Source organism: Vulpes vulpes, chromosome 2 (genome assembly GCF_048418805.1).
Source record: "Vulpes vulpes isolate BD-2025 chromosome 2, VulVul3, whole genome shotgun sequence".
In the NCBI taxonomy this organism is placed as follows: domain Eukaryota; kingdom Metazoa; phylum Chordata; class Mammalia; order Carnivora; family Canidae; genus Vulpes; species Vulpes vulpes.
In genome coordinates, this window is record NC_132781.1 from 15,176,289 (window position 1) to 15,192,370 (window position 16,082).

Genomic DNA, 16,082 nt, shown 5'->3' on the forward strand with positions numbered 1-16,082 from the left:
TATACGTTTTAAATCATATGTGCTATAAGGTAGAAAGGAACATGTATATTTAGTAAATCCATCACTATAGATAGAAAAGCAACTCATAGTCTGTTCTATATCAGTAGAGAGGTTTAGGGACATTCTTACATAGCACAGACATTATTTCCTAGAAATTTTCCCGAAGCCAAATAACTGTTTATAGATCTATAAACTGTATTACAGACGCATTTCATTCTAGCACTATTCAAATAGCATTTTATGTTTATAATGCTGTAATTATTTCATATAAATATCAAGTTAAACACAATACAATTCTGATTACAAGCCAACTGACATGAAGCTCTGATTTTCTTTTACAATCTTAAGATATGGTACATATTTATATAAATTAATGTAACAAACTTCATTGTGCATGTGAAAGTTAGATATTTAAAAAGTCCTGAGGCCACAGTTTCATTCTTTTTTTTAGAGGGAGGGTGGGAGGGAAAGAGAGAGAGGTATAAGAGAGGGAGAGAGAGAATCCCAAGTAGGCTCCACACACAGTGCAGAGCCTAACACAGGGCTTGATCTCACAACCCTGAGATCATGACCTGAGCCAAAATCAAGAGTCAGATGCCTAACCGACTAAGCCACCCAGGTGCCCCCATAAAATTTTATTCTGATAAGAAATTCATATCAATAAAAATAAATCTTCCATTTAGGTCACTCCCTTCTTAAATGTTTTTAAGAAATTCTTTCAAGTACAGTACTAGAATGTGTATGATATTCATCACCATGATTGCTAGCCTTATAATTCCTCTACATTGTCCTCATCAGGCCATAGTGCTTTTCATCCTCCTGGGTTCCATGTGCATGGCCCAGCAATAGTGTGCTGGGACAGGCTGTGCTGATGGGAGCAGTAAAGCAACATGTCCCTCCCACAGTTCTTATTCAGAAGACATGGACTCCAGAGCTGCTGGCATCCTGGTCAGTTCCTTCCCCTCAGTCTGTCCTCTGGCTTCCCACAGGGTAGGGTCCCAGAGACGGCAGCTGTTTCCAGCTGCACATTTTCCTTTAATCTGTCTTGGGCTCATAAGCTGCAGCTGCCTGGCATCTGTTCCCTTTAGTCTTACAGAGGGAGGGATTGTTTGAGAAGTAAATTCCTGAGCTTTGGATCATTCTACATGATGTTAAAGAAGCCATGAAACCTACCTATGATATTTGCCATGAAAGGAAACATCACAATTTGATAGATCATTATAAATTTTAAATGAATTCAAGTGCCTCCTTTATTTTTAATAACACTCTGACTAACCAAAACACATACCCTCCTTGTTTAATAAAATATTCCCCCTAACTTGGCCATCTCAATATTGGTCTACTTTTCCTGGCTAATATGACACATATCTGTGGTGACTCTAAAGCTTTCATTGCCCTGATTTCATAAAAACATAGAAAAGGTTACTAATGTTTCTCCAGATGTTCTAGTTTAGACTTGGAGGAAAGACAGCAATCATTTCCTGCAAAGGCCAAAAAGCAAGAAGCTTCTGTTTCTGTAGTAAGTACCAAGCAACATAGAAATCTCTTGGCTACAGATGAAAATGGATGCATGGGGCTGTGCCTTATAGGGTGGTACCTTCATTTTGCATCCAGATAGAAACTTTACTTATATCAGTTTAACCACGTCAGATACCACTCTGCCATGATAACTAACTTGGTTAAGTCAGAGGTGTGGATAAAAACTTAACCTCCTGGTTTACAATGCAGGTGGAGTTATTTTGACGGGAGCAATATTTATACTTAACTGCTACAAGGATCATATAAAAGAGAGAGGCCACAACCATTTTTTGCTTTGGTTTGGCACGCTGTAAGGAAACTTTCAGTCTTTTAAAAATATTTGGAAACAAGAGCAGGGTAAGATTTTGGTTGAAAGAAGACTCTGGTGCTAATGATTTGGAGAATCCAAAGGGAGAGAGGATTGGAAGAAGGATAGCGCTTGACATTTTACTTTGGCTGAATCAATTTCCAGTAAAAAGCCATTAGATGGAGACTGCTAAAGGTATGTCAGAGGAAAAAATCAGGGTGTGTGATGCAAAGTATCTCCATATGAACACACAACATTAATGAGAAAAGAGAGTAATGTTTATAGAAGTACCTGTCTCTCCCCAGAGACTGTCAAAACTGTTGATCTGTGCTCGCTCTACTTCTTCTTCATCTTTTTCTGGAAGATCAAGTAGGTAGGAGACAATCTGAAACAAGAAATTGTGTCAGTTCAAACTTCAGGTGGAAAACTATGCTACCAACTCTAGTCTGTGAGGTTTGAAAGATACCTGGATGACCCAAGTATGATGAAAACTCTTGCACAGAAACCAGAACTGACTATCCCAACAAAGAAATGAGAGCTGCCATGATGAGCATTTATTTTATTAGCTACAGTTTATAAGTTTCTCTTGAACATGACTCACTTATATAGCATGTTATTTTTTAAAAAAATTATTTATTCCTCACATTTAAGTTAAAGAAGCAACCTCTCATTCTCCCAATAAGAATATCAATAAATAAAGAGGAAAAAACCCAATCAATAAATAAAAACCAGAAAACAAATATGGAGAAAACTGAGGGCCTGTACTTCATCAGAGTCAGGCAATGATCTTCTTTGTTCTGCTTGCAAGTACAAGGACTGCTTTGGGGATAATAAAGGCAGAACGAGGGGCACCTGGGTGGTTCAGTGGTTGAGTGTCTGCCTTTGGCTCAGGGCATGATCCCAGGGTTCTGGGATCGAGTCCTGCATTAGGTTCCCTGTGGGGAACCTGCTTCTCCCTCTGCCTGTGTCTCTGCCTCTCTCTCTGTGTGTCTCTCATGAACAAAAAAAAAAAAAAAAAAAAAAAAAAAAGGCAGAACGACTACTAGCATTAAAGTGCCTGTAGAGAGAATTTAAAACCTAGAGATATTGGAAATCCCAGTTTTACTTAATATTCCCTTGGTGACATATCAGGTCAGTTGGCAGGGTAGCTGTGTCATGGAAGTATCCCATGTAGTGGTAAGCCAACGTGTACTGACCCATGAAAGTTGAGCACTACGTTTTCAGGAATTTTGTAAGCCGGTTATTAAACGAAGCTGTTTATTAAAAATTAAATAACAAATAAATTATATTTTAAAAAAGGTTAAAAAATATAAACTCTTGTGATTTCTTAATTATTTAACTACACTTTACATTATCCATGCCCTTGAGGTTATTTATATGTATTGTGTCTGTATGGTGGAAATATCACATCATGGTGTGTGCTACTATGCGTCTCTTCTCAACTCTGTGTTTAGCAATACCACAATAGCAGCTCTATATCAGTTCTGGGGGTAGCTGGGAAATTGGCAAACATTACAAATCAAGATTTGATTTAGTGCTAAAGTCTCAAAGAGGTTCCAGTTTAATGAGTATGATTTGTATGAGGGTGAGAAGTAGTTTAACATAGATCACATATCAAATATAATGACAAGAAAGTTATTGTGAAAAAAGCAAAAAAGATCATCTATAAATGATCCATGAGTTGCAACCATAGGTTGGCTGCCAATATAAATGTCACAAAAATCAAGCATTCCATTAAGAGTACTGCATATTTCATCATTTATAAACTGTGTGCTATATGTTCTTCATATCATTAAAATTTGTACTAATTTAAGTATGAATGCACACACACACACACACACGCACACACTTCTGCTCTATTACACAATCGTCTTGGAACTGGATGTTCAATATTTCTTAGCATTTATTAATTCCATACATTTGCCACTATATTATTACTATCATTAGTAAAAATATCATTTGTATAGTGTTTAACAGTTCACTAAGACCCTTTCACACCAGCTCGTAAAAAAGAACTTATTAGAGTCATTTTACTGATGGGAAATGAAGATTCTAAGAGATTAGGTAAACTGTCCAAGGTCCAGAGCAAATGATGTAGCAAACTGGGACTCAAACCTGGTCCTTCTGAAATTTCAAATGTTGTGTTCTTCCCATTCTACACTGCCTACCCATGTGAGTACAGGTCAATAAATAATCCCTAGGAGTTCAGTGTCACTGTCTGTTAAATAAGGGTGGCAAGATGGGGAGGAATTGGATTAGATGATTTCCAAACTTCTTTCCCATTCTGACATGCTATGTTCATAATTCTAGATATGCTGGTATTTGAGAATTCAAGTGCTTCATGGAGTTCAGTCTCCTATTCCCCAAAACAGTGACCAAAAAGCTAATTCACATTAATTAGTAAGATAATTTTATAATAACGCAACCATTTTCCTCCTGTTTCCTAGGTCTTTCAATACATAGCCTGTAAAAAACTTAAAAACCCTAAACCTTATCACCTGCTTTCTTACCTCCGTGTAACCCATGCTGGCTGCAGCAATGAGGGCTTGCTGGATGGCATGGCTCTTCTTAAATACTCCTTGCTGCTGGCCAGCCATTGTCCAGTCACACTGAATCAAAAATTTGACAACCTCCAGATGACCTCGGAGAGCAGCATGGACCAAAGCACACTGACCATTCTTGTCCAAATGATCCACCTAAGGGGAAGGACAGAGAAATGTATGTGAACAAAGATTTGTAGCCATACTCCTAATCCAGTCACATTGGTCCACTGCACATGACTAGACTACCAAGAGTCATCCCTTCCCATACCGTGAACCAATATCTGGGCAAATTTGAAAGTTCTCTCCTACTCAGGCTAGATCATTGCTGAGCTAGAACTCTGGCAGATGTCCGTCAGGGGAGAACCTCTTCTCATAAGGTCAGCCTTTGTTTCCATAGAAAAAGGAACTAAAAAAACAAAATTCCCGGCTCCAGCTTTGTTTTCCTGAGGTACATTCCCTTTTGTCCTCAAATAGTTCTTTTCAGACCAAGCTTTCAAAGACTTGTAGCTCTGCTGGCACAAAAAACTGTCTTTGAAATCATAAAAGGAAAGAAAAACATTTTGAAGCTCGAATTTTTTGGTCTCCAAAGAAGCAAAATACTTCGTATCATGAATCATACTTTTGACCACCAAACTTTGGAAGAGGCTGCTTTTTTTCTTCCAATGGGAGAGCAGAATCTCCAAGTTCTGGTCAAAATGGCTAGAGGTACTTGGAGCTTAATGCTGGACTATGTTCCAATAGCAGCTTTTATGGTTGCAGTGCTGGTTGCAAGTTTAGGTTGAAAGGAGCCTGGTTAAGATTGATCTACCAGAAGGCAGCCAAAAGCTTCAACAGAAGAGTAGCTTTATCTGGCAGGTGGGCTGAACACTTGACACCTAAGTTGTGCATCTGGTTCTCCTCAGCTTTAGTTCCACCCAGCAATCTACTTAACAAATGTTTACTGAATGTGGTACTTTGTGCAAGGTACCACATAGGATGAAAAGCGAGTAAGGCAGTAAAACATAGATTATTCTGTACCCAAGGACTTTCATCAAGGTAGGGGAGATGCGACCAACAGGACAAAAACCTGTCCAACAAAGGATAACGAATGATGTAAGGAAAGTACAGGTGCAATAAAACTGGAGAGAATTCCTACCTGGAATCAGTAACCGATTCTGAAGGAAAGGTGCTGTAGTCTAAACATTTTTGTCCCCTTGAAATCGTATGTTGGAATTTCCACTCCTAATGTAATGATATTAAATGGAAAGGGGACCTTTGAGGAAGTGATAAGTGTCCTACTAGAGAGGCCCTGGAGAGCTTGCTTTTCTCTCTTCCACCATGGGAGGACATAACAAGAAGGTATGGTCTATAAGCCAGGAAGCTCTCAACAGATGCTCCATCTGGCACCGTGATCTTGAGACTTAGTCTCAGAACTGTGAGATATAAATGCTGCCGATTATTTATTCAGTCTATGGTACTTTGTTACAGCAGCCCAAACAGACTAAGAAAAGGCCCAACTCAACTGGCTGAGATAGGAAATTATTAACTCTAGTTTTTGAAAGGGTGAGGTACATGGAGGGGGAGCTTAAACTACAAAGTTGAGAGGGTCTTTTGGGACCAGAGCATGGATATTTCTGAATGCTAGGCTAAATGGTCTGAATTTTAGTCAGAGGTAATGGAGAGTCATTGAGAATTTTCATGCTCATACTAAATTTTCAAAAACTAAGGGGATAAATAAAAAGGTGCTTTGGCTCCTTAGAGAAATGATTAATTCCTGGGCTGAGGCATTAATAGTAAACGATGAATGTGGAACATTCATTCTGTGGTGCCAGAAAGTACAGAAATGCTGATAAAATAATTTAGTGGAAGTTGAAAGGACACAAGAGCCAACTTGAAGGAGCTCCCAAAGGCCAAATCTTAGGCAATTTGAGCAACAAAATAAATAATAATGGCAATGAGTTACAGGTCATAGTATAAAATAAATATAGAGATCCATAGTGCTATAAACAAATAAACAAATACATCTATTGGGGAGAAGGGATAGCTCATCCCTGCATTAAAATTCTGACTAATAAATGTTGAAGGACTGAGGGAAATAGAAAATCGCAAAAACACCACAGCAATCATTATTGCAGAAAGAATCTCTGATGGATACTAAAATCAGTGGACAAAAGCATGAGAGACAAGATTTTTGTCCAGTCTCAAAGCAACTCCCTCAAAGATACTTCTTAGTTACAAAGGGAAAAAGAGGAACTTCAGGTCTGAGAAACCTAGAGGACACAATCTTACCCAAGCAATAGAGGTCAGCACCCCCTGTTAGCACACAGCAACATTACATACCTTCCTAAGTGCTGCAATTGTTTTTTTTTTTTTTTTTTCCTAAGTGCTGCAATTGTAAGGGCACAGCAACACTTCTATGATATTCTTGCTGACAAGATATAAACTCAACCTAACAATGAGAAAATATCAAACTAAAACTGAAGAACATTCTACACCTAACTGGCTAGTATTCTTCAGTATTTTGGTGCTGACACCACGGGAGAGAGTCTGAGGATGGAGAAGACCAGAGGACAAAATCTCAGTGAACAGTGACATTAGGAGAAGGAAAAGAGAAGAGCAACCAGACAGGCAGGAAAAGAATTCTGGGAAGTGTTGTGTCAATATCGCCAACATTATTAGAGGGGTGAGAAATGAGAAAAAGTTACTTTATTTGGTGATCAGCAGTTGTTTGTGACTTTTGAGATCAGAGTTTCAGTTAAACGCCAAGAGGCTAGGTGTTTTCTTTCTTTTTTTTTTTTAAAAGATTTTATTTTTAAGTAATCTCTACACTAAGCATGGGGCTTGAACTTATCACCCTAAGATCAAGAGTCACATGCTCTACTGACTAAGCCAGCCAAGTGCCCCCTGCCCTTATTTTTCTTTTTTTTTTTTGCCCTTATTTTTCTTAAATACTATTTATAAGGCTCTGCAAGAGATGAAAAGAGACTTTATCTCTCTTTTTAAAAAGTTTATTTATTTGAGAGAGAGCACATACGTGCACTCATGTTCGCACGTGTGAGCAGGGGGAGGAGCAAAGGGAGAGGGAGAAGGAAGCAGACTGAGCACAACACAGGGCTCAATCTCATGACCCTGAGATCACAACCTGAGCCAAAATCAAGAGTCGGAGCTTAAGTGACTGAGCCACCCAGGTGTCCCAAGACTTTACCTCTTTTTAAAAAGGTTTCCTCACTTTTAATTCTCATGGTGACCCCATTAATGCCTTTTATGGATGAAAACAGTGAGACTCAGAGGTTAAAAGACTTGTCCAAGCCTCAGAGAAAGGAAGTGTAAATGGAGGTTTTGATCAAGTTGTGTCTGATCCCAATGTTTATCATTTTAATGATTGTACTCTTCTTTCTCTCATGGAAGCAGGACTAAAAGTGGCTAAGGGATAGTAAGGAAGCAGAAGTGGCAAGTAGAGATGACTCTTAGGGCAGGATGGGTGGACATGGAAGGGAAGGGAAGGGATGGGATGGTAGCTTCTGGTTAGCAGAAGACAGGGAAGTTGCCTTTTTGGGTTACAGGAGACATTCATAGGTTTGTTGAGAAATCAGAAAAAGAGTGAAACAAATTGTAAGAAAAGGGCAACATACAGAGATAAAAAGATATACATGGAGGCAAGGCCTTCGGAAAGAAGGGTAAACATTTCCTTCTCTGAGATAGAAGTGAAGTGAGTGTTGGTAGGATTTTAAGAGTTTTGAGACAGAGGCACATGGAGATGACCTCAATCTTCGTAACCCAGAAGGGCACGAGGTGTGACAGGGTCTTGAGAAGACTGCAAATGATTTCCCTATCTGCTCTGGGGGAAACGGGAGATGGCTAGAATGATAACTGGGCAGGAGGAAAGACCCAACTGCAGCTGGAATATGAACTGACAGCAGTAATAAGGCCCAGTTGTTCTGGTTTTACAGATGTTCATTCAAATGAATAGGACATTATAGGTCCGTGTCACAGTGGACACCCAAGGCTCTAGGATCTCACTGAGAGTCTCATGTCCCACTTTCCAAAGGTCTCAGCAGTCCCCCATTCTTCTCTGGTAGGAACAATGGACGACACCTCAGCACGAGGTTGCCCATATTATTTATATTTCACTGCAAAACCACCAAAATCCTCTGTCTGTTTTCAAGTCTGAAACAAAATGCCACAAGGCTACAATTTTCCCCAGAGGCTTACAATTTTGAGACCAGTATTTTTCTCTTCACCGAAATTTTGAAATTGAGTTCTTTTATATTAGCAGCTCTTGAGATACTATAAAGCAAACACTTTCCCAGAATGGTCTTCAGAGAATTAAAGTATAGTAGCAGAAACACTGCTGAGTGCCCCTGGCTGGTCTGAGTATAAACAGGGAATCATGTTCTCTTCATACCTCTGCGATGAGGGTCTTCAAGGCTAAGGTGAGGGAGTCTGGCCTATGTTCTTACCTCCACGGCTAACTTCTCTTCTCTACACATGAAAGACTTAGTGCCTATGGGCACGGTTCAGTTCAGACTTCCCACAGCCTCTTTGCATCTTCACTTCTTTCTCGCTCTGTGCTCAGCAGAGAATTCCTTGGTTTTTAGGTGGGGACTTTCTGTGGCTGCTGCTAAAGTGCAGTTTCCTAAATGCTTCCCAAGGGTTTTACCAGAGGCGGTATGGAATGGGCAGCGGCAAATGGGCAAACACTGAGATGTCTGCAGAAGCAGTACTCCCCATGGCCTGATCCCGCTGGGTCTGATGTGCTCAGCCCAGACTCATGAGGTAACACAGAGGAAAAGGAAGACTCTATGGCAGGGAGAAAAAGTGGGGGAAGGACAAGTAGCGGGGTGGGGAAACATTACCTTGGCACGTTTCTTGCATAGCAGCACAACGATGCTCAGGTAGCCCGCTGCTGCTGCGTAGCCCAAGGGAGTCAGGCCACTTTCAGAAGAGGCATCCACATTGGCCCCAAACTCCAACAGCAGGGCCACCATTTCTGTGTAGCCAAGATGAGACTGGACACACAGAATTGGAGCATTATTTAAAACCTCTGTCCGGTAATTAATGTTGGCACCTCCTAAAATCAGCAGCCGGCTGACCTAGAAATAAGTAAACAGAAATTACACTCAGGCAAGTATCAGTTGCATCCTTTCAGTCCTTTAATGAAGCCACCCGGGACTCCATACAACAGCACCTAGTAGCATTCAGTAACTGCTTTATTTTATACCTTTTTTGGTACCTTGCCTTCAGAAAGGGATGTAAAAGGTCTCCTTTACACGAACTGCTCAGTCATAAGAGCAAATGCCACCACACTATAGTGCTGAATGAACATAGTCTCTACTAAGTGAACTGCTGGTCAGAAAAGCTCCTACCAAAACAAAGCCTACCTAAGATCGATTTACTGCCTAGAAGCAGGAGGACCTAATCCTATAAATCAGAGTTAGTTCATATAAGGCAGTAGCTCAACAGGTGTGGTCTTCAATTCACAGAATAAAATACAACAATTAAAATATATTAGATTATCAATAAAATGTTGATTGACAGTAAAGAGTCTAAGGTTAAGTAAAAGATCAGTTAAATAGCTACTTAAGGGCAGCCCCGGTGGCTTAGTGGTTTAGCGCTGCCTTCAACCCAGGGCATGATCCTGGGGACCCAGGATCGAGTCCCACATTGGGCTCCCCACACAGAGTCTGCTTCTCCCTCTGCCTGTGTCTCTGCCTCTCTCTCTGTCTAATAAATAAATAAATAAAATCTTAAAAAAAAAAAAGCTACTTAAATGTCCTAATTTTATTTTTGCACAGCTAATTCTTTAATCTGTCTATAATTTACAAGCATTTACCTTTATATTTGGAGTGTAGAGATTCCGTAAAGATGCCAATGCCATGGAAAGACCTTCTGTGCTATAAGAGATCCAGAGACCTTGGAGGATGGAAGATGACACACCAACTTTTTTACTCAAACCCTGAAAAAGAAACAGACAATTAAATTATTAGCCCAGCTGAAGAGTACCATGAGTAGTTAGTGGCTTCTAGGTTTGTGGTACTAAGAAATGAGAGTAAAGTCTTGCCCTAACTACGTCCATGCCCAGCAAAACCAATCCACCTATGGGGACAAAGACTAGTCCTGTAGGAACAGGCTGATTTAAACTGTCCCTACCTTAGTAGTCTCTGGCAAAAAATCTACTTAATACCCTTCTTTTTCTGTTGTGTCTGGATGTAATTCTTTCCCCATACCTTTTCTATTAGTCTTCTTGAATCACTCCCTTAAATTCAAGCTACTAAAGTACACACTGTGACAAAGATAATGCAATGTGGTCACTGATCTCCATCTCATTTTATTCCTTGGCATTTGGGAAAATGAAGTTTCCCAGTCTCTACAGTTAGTGGAGTGGGCCATGTGTCTGACTTCTGGCTATTGAAGTATGGGCAGAAATAGTATGTTGTGTCCAGGGATGGCCCTAAAGTCCCACATTTTATATTGCTCCTCTTGACTGCAGGATGAAGGATCCAGTGGAGGATTTGGAGGTTCTAGACTATTTCAGAATCACTGCAAGGAGGGAGCCTGCCTAATCTGCCCTGGACTGCAATATGAAAGAGAAATGAACAAAGCCACTGAGATCTTACAGGTTTGTTACAGAAGCTAGCACTCCTCACCCTGCCTAATACACTCTAAAGTGATCACATCTGTTTATGTTAGGAAAACAACATAGGTTTGATCGCCATCAGCAATAAATTTTCTTTAGTATGACTGGCATAGGTTCCATTGCATGTACTAATGTTTGCTCCTTTCATTGTGGCTTCTTCCAAGGTCAGAAAAAATTTTTTTGGTATTTTTTTTAATTGGATTTCGATTTGTCAACATACAGCCTAACACCCAGTGCTCATCCCATCAAGTGCCCCCCTCAGTGCCCGTCACCCAGTCACCCCATCTCCCGGCCCACCTCCCCCTCCACTAATCCGTTTGTTTCCCAGAGTTAGGAGTCTCTCATGTTCTGTCACCCTCTCTGATATTTCCCACTCATTTTCTCTCCTCTCTCTTATAATCCCTTTCACCGTTTTTTTATATTCCCCATATGAATGTAACCATATAATGTTCGTCCTTTTCCAATTGCAAAGGTCAGAAAATTTAAAAAAAATTTTTGGATAGTCAGATATTCTATCATTTTACTATTCTGTCTCTATGTGGATGAAGTGAGTAAAGCAGGAAATCCCAAGGGAAGGAAGGTACTAACAATGAATGGTACCTAATAAAGTGGCTCTGGGGAGGTATTCTCTTAAAAAACTTAAGCTACTTCTGCCTGCTTTGTTCCTTGAAATGCAGGTTGTTCTTGCCTAGAATACCTACTTATGTCCAAAATAGCAATTCATGGCCAACATTGTTTTATTTATACTCCTAACCCTATTCTCCCCTTTTCCCATAACTGAATTATTTTGAAGCTATTTCAGTAAATGCCTCTAAAAAAATAAGGGGTCTTTTTAAAACAAAGCCCAACATCATTATCATACCTAAAATTAACAAGGATTCTATAATATGAAATACCTAGTGTTCAAATTTCCTTGACTGTATCAAAAAGAGAAATAATTTTTTTCTAAGTTGTGATCTATAGAAGGTCCACATACTGTAACTGGTTTTAAAACTTTAAAAATGTAAAGAAAAATGAGATATTCTTCTATCAATTTCTTAAATAAAATATTGTGCACATATTTCATACATGTACACATGGTTTTGCCTCATTTTATTTCAAGAGAGACATAGTAGTCCGTTATATGGATATATCATAATCAAAATTTACTTATAGATGAGTTAGGTTCTAGAGCTTACCTCCACTGTAGATCCTGGAAAACCAGGAACTTAGCTCTGACTCCCTCTTTGGGCTTCAGTCTCCTAATCTAGACTATATGTGAGCCTCATCAGATCTTCTGAGAGAAAAGTAAACTACATTAATCAATTATACAGAAAAATCATTAGAAATAAATATTTATAGTCCAATAGAGGAGCTTTTAGTAATAGAAGACAAGCTATATATATTATGGTTGAAGGAAAAAAAAGGAAGGGAATTCAGCATTTATTCAGTATCTACCATGTATCAGGTTTTGTACTAGGGCCTCTGATACATTAGCTCCTTTAGTCTAATCTCCATGACAGCCTATGAAGTTGAATTTATTACTATTTTTATATAGGAGGAAACAATGCAGAGAGGGCTAAGTAATTTGTCCAAAGTCATAGAACCATTAAAAAGTAGAGCTGGAATTTGAAGCCAAGTTCTTTTAACACGACCTTTAGTTCATGCTCCTTCCATTAGACCAAGTTAAACCTGAGTAAGGACTTCAATTCTGAATTCTTAGCTGGAAAGTAGCAACTAAAATAAACGAAGCAGCTGATTGTTGGCTTCTCCCTTTACCTTTAATTCTTAACCATTCTCCACCTCTGAGTGTCTTTTCCAAAACTGTCCTTTTTTTATCCTATAGGCTTTACTCTTGGCTATGACCTTTACTCTTACGATTTCCTCCTTCCTTCCTTCCTTCCTTCCTTCCTTCCTTCCTTCCTCCCTCCCTCCCTCCCTTCCCTTTCTTTTTAAAGATTTATTTATTTATTTATTTATTTATTTATTTATTTATTTATTTATTTATTTATTTATGATAGACATAGAGAGACAGAGAGGCAGAGACACAGGCAGAAGGAGAAGCAGGCTCCATGCCGGGAGCCTGACGTGGGACTCGATCCCGGGACTCAGTCACCCAGGGATCCCCTCTTTTCTTTTCTTTTCTTTTCTTTTTTCTTTTCTTTTCTTTTTTTCTTTTCTTTCTTTTCCTTTCCTTTCCTTTCCTTTTCTTTTCTCTTCTTTTCTTTCTTTTTCTTTTCTTTCAAGATTTTATGTATTTATTCATGAGAGACACAGAGAGAGAGAGGCAGAGACACAGGCAGAGGGAGAAGCAGGCTCCATGCAGGGAACCTGAGGCGAGACTCCATCCCAGGATTCCAGGATCATGCCCTGGGCCGAAGGTGGCGCTAAACTGCTGAGTCACCCAGGGATCCAACTCTTAACGATTTCAACTAAGCATTCTTTCTTTTCTAACTATGATATTTAAAGCAAAACTATGACTATGACCTGTAATGGTCAACTTTCTCTTTAACACTGACTTATGTGAAATACCTTAGATATGTTCACTTAATCCATAGAATATTATGAAGAATTATCCTACAGAAGAATAACGCTGGACCAGTGTTTATTAAAGTTACATGGCAATTCTATTTTTGTTCAAGATTTCTGGCAACACAGGGAATTCAGAAAATGCTGTATGTAGCTTCTTGGGAAGATAGAGCAACTCACTCCTCTGCTCAGGGCCTATAAGTTTGGGCTTAATTTTCTTGAATGTAAATTGTTTCTTTTTTCTGTATGATACCCAGGACAGTTTGGTCATTTAGGGATACCAAAGGAATTTTAAATGAAAAACCTTAAGATGTTTAGAGAAAAGCTGGATGTTCTCAGAATACCAAGTCATAATTTCTGCTTAAGGAGACTTGGGTGTATGTCTAATTCTGGTCATGGTGGATCTAAACTTGATCCCGCTAAGACAACTAGAAAAGAACTGTACAAAATTTAAAAATTATCTTCATTAATGACATGGGAGGAATAATAAGTGGGAGAATTACTAGACCAAGGAAGGATAGGATGGAGCCCAGGAGAGCAGTTTAGAGCTACTTTTCTTGTTGATGTGTTTGCCATTTCTGCAGAGTTAGCAAGGAGTATTTTTGATAGCTTTGGGATTTTTAGGGCAGTGAAACACTTCTATATGATACTGTAATGGTCGATACATATTAGCCATTTGGCAAAATCGACAGAAGCATATAACTCATTTAAACCCTAACATAAACTATGGACTTCAGTTAATAATGATGCGTCAATATAGGTTCATCAATTATAGCAATACATTACACCAATGTAAGAAGATAATACTAGGGCAAACTGTGGTGGGAGAGTGAGTATATGGAAATTCTCTGTATTTTCTTTAAACCTAAAACTGCTCTAAGAAATAGTCTATTAATAAAAAACAAACAACAACAAAAAACAAAACAAAAAAACAAACAAAAAAACCTGGATTCTATTCTAGAACAATGAATGATAATCTCTGGGAGTAAAGCTCAGGTGTGTGTGTGTGTGTGTGTGTGTGTGTGTGTGTGTACATATGTTTAAAGTTCTCCAGGAGAATCTAATGTATAGCCAAAGTTGAAAGCCAATGATAACCTATAGATAAATCTCGAATATACAAAGTTGAGTGAAAAAGTTATAGAATTATATGAAGAGTAGGATTCTGTATATGTCAAGTTTAAAACATAATGAAATAATTCTGTATATTGTTTATAAAGACATTTCTATGTTGGAAAAGTATAAAATATGGGTAAGAACACATGTGAACTTCAGGGTAGAGATTATCTCTGAAAAGGGAGAGAAACAGGATTAAGAGAGAGCTTCTACTATATGTGTTACATTTTCATTTCTTCAAAATAAAGAAAATTATTTAAAGCAAATATGGAAAAATCTTAACATCCATTAAATCTGGTAGATAGTATTCAATTATTCAGTTTTCTGTGCTTTCTGGTATGTTTGAAATATAATAACATTTTAAAAGGAGGGGAATAGGGATATTTCTTCCCTAGGTAAGAATTGATGATACTGTAGACTAATTTTTTGGTGAGAGGAAGGGAGTAGTTAAGGGAAGTCACACTCAATGGCTTTGATTTCTTCAGTGACTCATAAGTCAGGTTGTTTGTGGAGTTAGTTGAGAGCCAGATAAAAAAGAAATGGGAAAAGGAACTGAGTAAAAATAGACCTTGGTCAATGAACTTCAGTGAAATGGTCCAGTAAATAAGTGGCAAAGCAGCACTGAGGGTCCCCATGAGGCTGAAGTAGATACACAGGAAAGAAGCCTGAAATAATAGAGCTAGACTCTAGGATTTGGAATATGAGCTTTACATGTGCCATGGACTTGCTCTACTGATTTCTTCTGCTTGGTGGGGTTGACTCTTTGTTTCTATGAGATATAAGAGGAAAGAGTTTCAGTTTAGTTAAATTGTACCCAACAAATGTGATAGGAAGGATCCCGTTATTAGGAAGGATATAGCCAAAAATAACTTGTAATTAATTCTGAGCTGATGGATTCTTAAAGAGAACTTTTGGTTCAAATAACCAGAAAAAGTGTTTTTTTAATATCTGTAACTACTGCCCAAGCAACAAGGGATCTCTTTTTGTCAGAGATAGATGGTAATGGAGTCCCTTCCTTAAATATTTGTTAGAGTCTAAATTTACAACACTGTTTATTAGCTGGTAGAAAGCCTGCTCAGTAGTTGTGAATACAAACAGGAAAAGCATAAAGAAATGACAGTAATCTCATTTTAGGGATCTTAGCTATGGCTCAGGTATCTTAGGCAAAACTAACCTAGGTGGCTCATCCAAAGAGGTTTTTTAAGGCAAATTATTTAAAAGTATATCATTAGTGATCCACCTGTAGTTATTCAACCATCTTAAATAAATCATTACTATTCTTATCTGACCATCCATGTGGCTATGTTGAGTTATAATAAAAGGATCCTAGTAAACAAAGGGGTTGGCAAACTATGGCCTGGGGCTAAATCCAGCCTTTCACTAGTTTTTATAAATAATATTTTACTGGAATATGACCATATAAATTTATATCTGCACCACCTCTGGTTGTTTTTGAATTACAATGGCAGAGTTAAGC

At 38.6% G+C, this 16,082-nt stretch overlaps 1 protein-coding gene across 20 annotated transcripts in view; it reads right to left on the minus strand.

Moving 5' to 3' along the window:
• Positions 1-16,082, minus strand: part of TANC2 (tetratricopeptide repeat, ankyrin repeat and coiled-coil containing 2) — a 478,177-nt gene that overhangs the window by 26,491 nt on the left and 435,604 nt on the right. For all 20 annotated transcript variants that reach the window (XM_072746843.1, XM_072746841.1, XM_025999546.2 and 17 more), the window contains 4 exons: positions 10,181-10,303; positions 9,204-9,440; positions 4,336-4,521; positions 2,117-2,210 (listed from right to left, as the gene is read on the minus strand). In XM_072746843.1, coding sequence (XP_072602944.1) covers positions 2,117-2,210; positions 4,336-4,521; positions 9,204-9,440; positions 10,181-10,303 — 640 coding nt within the window. The remainder of the gene's footprint in view (positions 1-2,116; positions 2,211-4,335; positions 4,522-9,203; positions 9,441-10,180; positions 10,304-16,082) is intronic.